General features: G+C 50.2%; 1 protein-coding gene across 2 annotated transcripts in view; it reads left to right on the forward strand.

Annotated features, from left to right (window-relative positions):
- CASP9 (caspase 9) overlaps window positions 1-6,222 on the forward strand; it is a 6,965-nt gene extending 743 nt beyond the window's left edge. Inside the window, exons 2-10 of one of the 2 annotated variants that reach the window (XM_057385391.1) lie at window positions 857-1,076; window positions 1,430-1,510; window positions 1,676-1,707; window positions 2,272-2,448; window positions 3,118-3,207; window positions 3,900-4,047; window positions 4,404-4,583; window positions 4,936-5,084; window positions 5,710-6,222. In XM_057385391.1, coding sequence (XP_057241374.1) covers window positions 857-1,076; window positions 1,430-1,510; window positions 1,676-1,707; window positions 2,272-2,448; window positions 3,118-3,207; window positions 3,900-4,047; window positions 4,404-4,583; window positions 4,936-5,084; window positions 5,710-5,802 — 1,170 coding nt within the window. In that variant the 3' untranslated portion in view covers window positions 5,803-6,222. The remainder of the gene's footprint in view (window positions 1-856; window positions 1,077-1,429; window positions 1,511-1,675; window positions 1,708-2,271; window positions 2,449-3,117; window positions 3,208-3,899; window positions 4,048-4,403; window positions 4,584-4,935; window positions 5,085-5,709) is intronic. The other variant, XM_057385392.1, reaches the window with a different exon arrangement.

Here is a 6,222-nt window from a genome sequence, read left to right on the forward strand (position 1 = left end):
TCCTGCATCTCCTGAGGCCAGGTGATGGGCCCAAGTGAGGGTCTCGTGTCCCTGAGCCCTGGTTACAAGATCAAGAGAGTGTCCTTTGTCCCTTGAGCCCTAATAATAGGCTTGAGGGGTGACTCCATGTCCTCTTGGGCCCGAAGAGGGAACCCATGTCCCCTGAGCCCTGGTGACAGGTCTGGGGGGGGGCCCTCAAGTGCCCTCACTCTGGTGACAGATGTGGGAGGGATTGTCCTGTGTCTTCTCAAGCCCAAGGGAGATCCCAGGWCCCCTCACCCTGGTGACAAGCTCCTAGGGGAGCTCCATGTCCCTTTAGCCCGGTGACAGGCYCAAAGGGATGGCCCCGTGTTCCCCCACTCTGATGTCAAGGCCTGGGGTTGGTCCTTGTGCAGATAAAATGTTTGAGACTCTCCCACACTTGCTCCTTTTTGTCTCCAGCCCCAGGCAGTGCCAGTGTAGGGGTTTCTGTTCATGTCCCGTCCCAATCTGGTGACACCCTCAAGGTGTTCCTGTTTCYCCCCTCGGTTCCAGGTGACAGCCTTAGGGTGTTTTACCCTGTCTTACACACTGGTGACAGCCCAGGGGAGCCACTTTGTCCCCAAGGGCCAGGCTGGRGGTGCTCCCTCTCCCCCTTTCCCTCCAGACCCCACAGTAGGCTGGGTGTCCCCGTGATGGCTGTTGTGGTTGGAGGGAGGTCAGGGCTGGGGCTCTGCTGGGGGTCTCTGTGACTGTTTTCACGGGTTTTGCTGTTGTTTACCCCATATCTGTGTCCTGTGTGCAGATCTGGATCAGTCAGAAGGATTGCTCAGGCACTGCATGAACACTTGTTTTTCTTGGTTTTTCTCCTCTGCAGAGCGCTGGCAGCCGAGGGGACCAAGCCCGGCAGCTGATCATYGACCTGGAGACTCGAGGGAAACAGGCTTTCCCTGTGTTCCTCTCCATCCTGCGGGACACTGGGCAGGGTGACCTCGCAGAGATGCTGCTCCAGGAGTGCAAAACCCAGCCGGTGCCAGCACAGCTGCCRGACCTGCGGCCCGTGGAGCTGGAGCTGCGGGAAGAAAAACAGCACAAAAGTCAGTGTTGAGGGTGTGGTGTGTTTTTGATWAGCAGCAGCATGGCTGGGTGGCAGCTGGGATCCCTCTCACTGTGGGCAGGAGTCCAGGAAGTCAGGATTTCTGTTATCCTGGTAGAGGTGACTGTTGGGAGAATCATGGAATCACAGAGTGGTTTTCATCTCATTCCATCCCCTGCTGTGGGCAAGGACCTTCCAYTAGACCAGGGTGCCCTGTCYRRCYTGGCCTTGGRCACTTCCAGGGATCCAGGGGCAGCCACAGCTTCTCTGGGCAGCCTGTATGTCTTGCTTTCCAGCAGTGGAAGCCTTTGAGCTCAGGCTCATCCTCTGTATTTTTGTTTTCTAACATTACAGATGTGACCCCTCCTGAACGTTTGTCTATCCCAGTCCAAGCTGAGAGCGAAAGACCTCGAATACCTTCTGTGCCAGCCTGGGGTAAGCTACATTGAAGGCTATCCTAGAGACACAGCATGCCAAAGGCTCTTTCCCAGTGTTGTGGGAAGAGGGAATTCCTACGTGTTGGGAAAGGTGTGACCTCTAGGAGTACAGTCTTATTGTGGAGTGTGGTGAGCTAAATCCCACATCTGTTGTGTGTTGTAGGTTCAGCTGCTGCCAAGAGGAGCCGTGACATGGTTAGTATTTGGGTAGGCTGAAAAAAACACTTTCTCTACTGGGTGAAAGCTCCATGCCTCATGGGTGGTTCCACAAAATATTCCTGGAAGAGCTGGTTCTCACTTTGTGTTACCCARCCTATCACTCTGAGGCTGTAACAGAGCTGATGGTCTCGGAGTGGCTTACTCATTAGCCACATCCTCCTTATTAAGATTGGCAAATAACACAAATTCTTGTCTCATTGTTGTGAGGTTTGATGATGATGATGCCTAAAAAAAAAAATCCCAGAAACTTCAGCTTGCTGTCGGAGACACTGCAGATGAAGCAGCAGTCAGTTTTCCACAATTGCATGATCAGGCTTGCCCTGATTTAGTGGGTTATTTTGTGCTCCCAGCTGCTGATGAGAACAGGTGTGTGGAATGTGGATGCTTCTACCCATCCCTAGGTCTAGAGAAGTAAAAAAGCTGTGAAACAAGCCACTTTAAGGATTCCCATTTCTCACTGGCTGGGATGCGATATCCTGCTGGATTAGCCAGCAAGCACTCAGAATAAGAGGGAGTTTAATTGTGGTGTGTCCCTGCCAGGATTATGAGATGAAAGCAGACCCCTGTGGACACTGCCTGATCCTCAATAATGTCAACTTCTCCAGAGAGTCAGATCTGTCGACCCGAGAAGGCTCTGACATTGACTGTGAGAAGCTGGAGAGGCGTTTCAAGGCCTTGCGCTTCACTGTCCTGGTTCGGCGGGATCTGAAAGCTCAGGTGAGGYTGGTTGTGCCCTGCTGACACCAGGAATGAGACATGAGCCCCTGGAAACTGTGGGAATGCATTAGAGGATGTATCCCATGCTGGCAGCACGCTGAAAAACCCCCAGAAAGAAACAATGAACCACTTGCATGCTCTTRCTTTATTGTTTTGCTGTGGCTGCAGAAGGGGAGAGGAGCTTGCACATTTTCACCCCTCTGCCTGCATGTAGAATYCTGGTTGTGATTTGTAGGGAATGGGTGAGGCTGTGTTTTTGGGATAGCTGGGACAGCTGTAACATGTTTATCTGTGCTGTSCTTTCTTGGTTGTTCCTGGAAACTTGGGCAGTACTTGCTCATCTGAAAGTAAAACATGGTTCTCTGCTCACCCACCAGCTCCCAGTCAGAAGCTGTGGATTTCAGCAGATAAATCATGTGGAAGCATGTTYTGGTTTGTATTGCTGTGTTGTAAAGAGTGCAGGGAGGTGAGAAATCTGTGCGATTAAAGCAGCCAGTGTTAAATAAATGCAGAGATAGAGAAATAGTCACTCTCTGCCAATGGCTTTTGCCAGCTCTGCTTGGGGCTCACAGATCCTTCCACGTGGCAGYTCAGTTAGAGCAGGGCCTGGCACTAAGCTGTGGCTGAGTATGGTTCARAAAATCTCCCATAATGGTGTTTTCCACACAGGAAATGGTTTTGGAGCTGCTGAAGTTATCACGACAGGACCACAGTGCTTTGGACTGCTGCATCGTGGTCATCCTTTCCCACGGCTGTCAGGTGGGTTTGTGCCATCTCTCCCTTTGTTCCTTTGGTGTGGGAAGGAGTTAATTCCCCATCCTTTGGTCTCTCACAGGATGAGAGGGAAGTGGTCTGTCTAAACCTTGTTCTGCCGTTGCAGTACATTTCCAGGAGTTGCACCCTCATTCTGGATTAAAGAAAACAGAAACTTCTCTGGTGTAATCTGATCCAGACTGCCAGTGCCAGTGGACAAGTGTTTTCCATGTTGGAATTTGGGGTTAATAATTTGGAACTGAGAGATGAGCAGAGAGCRAAGGGGAGGTCCCACTCAGCCTTATGCTGTGATTATTCAGTCCTTCCTGTTCTCCAGCTCTGACAGGGAGATGCTATTAGCAATAAAGCCTGTTTATTCCAAGGCACTTCTTGAAGGATGAGGAGAGGGATTGTTAGGAAARTGGTGTATGGTTTGTGCCCACTGAGCCAGAGGATGAGAAAGTCCTTTGCTGGAGGAAGTGGGATACGAGTTGGATAATAGAAGTTGGATTGCTGGGTTTCAGTGCATTTCAAATGACTTCTGGGTCTCCCCTCGCCCTGACTGGGTCACAGGGATTCCCACAAAAACCAGGATTTGTTCTGGTACCTTTAGGATATGAAGCACCTGATGGGAGATGGGCTCCCTCGGCAATGGCCTCGCCTTTGGTGTCACTAGCTCCTGCATTTTCCTCTTGCAGACGAGCCATATTCAGTTTCCTGGAGGCGTTTATGGAACGGATGGAAAACCCATTCCTGTAGAAAAGATTGTGAACTATTTCAATGGGTCCAATTGCCCAAGTTTGAGAGGAAAACCCAAACTGTTCTTCATCCAGGCCTGTGGTGGAGGTGAATCTTTGTGTGGGCTCCGGTAGTGCTGGGCTGTGGAGATGTGGCCAGGCTGTGGCTTTCACTCCCTTCCTGTTTATCACCTGTCCCTCTCTCCAGCTGCCTTCTCACTCCAGCTGCCTCTTCTCTTACCWTGTGCTGAGAGGCTGCTCCAGCTCTTTACACAGAGTGAGGAATTTTGTATAAATCACCAATGGCTTTGACTCAACCAGCACAGCCGAAGGGCCAAAAAGCTTTATTTTGTTCCAGGGACTTTGTCCTTTTCTTTCTCCATCTTTTCATAACGTTGGATGGGCAACCGTGAACCGCTTGGGTGGGATGAATGTCAGGYAGTGTCTTGTTGCTGCTTTTTTCAGAGCAAAGGGATCAAGGCTTTGTAGTGGATTGTGATTCACCCCAAGATGAAGCTCCTGGGGGCCCTTTGGAATCAGACGCGACCCCGTTTCAGGCTCCACCGGGTAACGTGGATGAGCCCGATGCCATCACCTGTYTGCCCACACCCAGCGACATCTTGGTTTCCTACTCAACTTTTCCAGGTGAAACAACCTGTGCAAACCCTTTGCTGGGCAAGGGGGATTTAGCAAYGCAGTCAGAGMTTCGTGGSCAAAGTCAGGRGTAGTTCAGGGCARCCCRGCTCTGTTGGGGCAGCAGGAACTCRTTGGGGTGAGAACAGCAGATGAGTGTCTTGGCTTTAAGGTGCCCTCCTTCCCCCARCCCCACAACCTCTTTTTGTCTTCCTTAAGCACTTGGTCATTATTCTAAATACCTGGTCATTACTTTTTCTGAGCAACAAAAATGGGGAAAAATTCCCTGAGAGGGAGAGCAAAAGGAGAAATCYTAACCYYYAACAATGGRCTTTGGCATAATGTTCTCCTTCTTTCTCTGAAGGTTTTGTGTCCTGGAGGGAGAAGTCGACTGGCTCGTGGTATGTGGAAACACTGGACAGTGTTCTGGAGCAATACGCCCGTTCAGAAGACCTGCTGAACATGTTACTGAGGGTAAATGTCTTTTCTCACCTGCTGAACATGTTACTGAGGGTAAATGTCTTTTCTCACCTGAGTTTTTGCGGATGAAGGAAATAGTCAGGGGTGTGATCAGCTGGGCCATGGAGGCCTACACTTTAAAAAGGAGTGTGGATATTGAGCATTGAGTTTAAGGATGGGCTAGTTGGAGGTACTGGGTACTGCAGAGAGGTTTAATTACAAAGGAAGTGTCTGGCCTCAATCTGCCAAAAATTGCTAGAGGTTTCTTCAGTGTGGAGAAATTCTGGCAATACAGCTTTAATCCTTCTGAGGAAATCGCTAAAAAATGTTATGACTTGTCCTATTCACAAAAATCCAAGCTGATTTAAGCATGTCCTGGGGGTGGAGGAGCACAACGTACAGAGAGCACGGAATGAGTCTGGCTAATCAACACCTTCCTTTGTGTGCCTTGCTGACCCAGTATTTTCAAATTGGGTAAAGTGTGGGTGCCCCAGACACTTTTTCAGTTCTCCAAGTGTAGGAGAGAAGTCCAATGTGGAGGGAGGGAGAGAGGACTCACAGAATCACTTTGGTGTTGTTTTCTGGTCATTGTGGTGCTTTGGCTGCCTTGGCATGGCAGCTGTTGATGTCAAGGGATGGGGAAAAGCATTCTGTTCCTCAGCCTCTCTCCTGTTCCCAGGTGGCAAATGCCGTCTCTGCCAAGGGGAGGTACAAGCAGATCCCGGGATGTTTCAATTTCCTGCGTAAAAAATTCTTCTTCCTGTGCAACTGACACATGGGCTCCGAGCCCCCTGCCAAGTGCTGGAGATGCTTCCAGTGGCTGAACGAAATCTGTGCCCACCATGGCTCGGTGACAGTGCTGTCAGGGGATTTTCTCCGTGTGCCCAGATGTTTGTCTGGAGAGATGTGATCTTTGAGCCCTGTCTTTGTTGTGGAGTAGAGATGGGATGGAGATTGTGTTGTGCCGATGGGAAATGTTGTGGATGTCCCTTTGCTGGAGCACAGAGCCAGAGGAGAGCACTTCTGGCTCATCACAACACGGCCACGCTCGGCCTCAGAGTGTTTTTTTTGCTGATCACGATATTTGTGTCCTGGGCTGCCCAGGTGACTGGTGGGATCGGGATCTGATATTCAAGTGGAATGCAATAAGTTTTGCAATTGATGTTTCTAATAAATGCAACTAAAAGGCAAA

This window comes from Malurus melanocephalus, unplaced genomic scaffold, assembly GCF_030028575.1.
Source record: "Malurus melanocephalus ecotype Western Australia unplaced genomic scaffold, MMel_1.1 scaffold_822, whole genome shotgun sequence".
Taxonomy (NCBI): Eukaryota; Metazoa; Chordata; class Aves; order Passeriformes; family Maluridae; genus Malurus; species Malurus melanocephalus.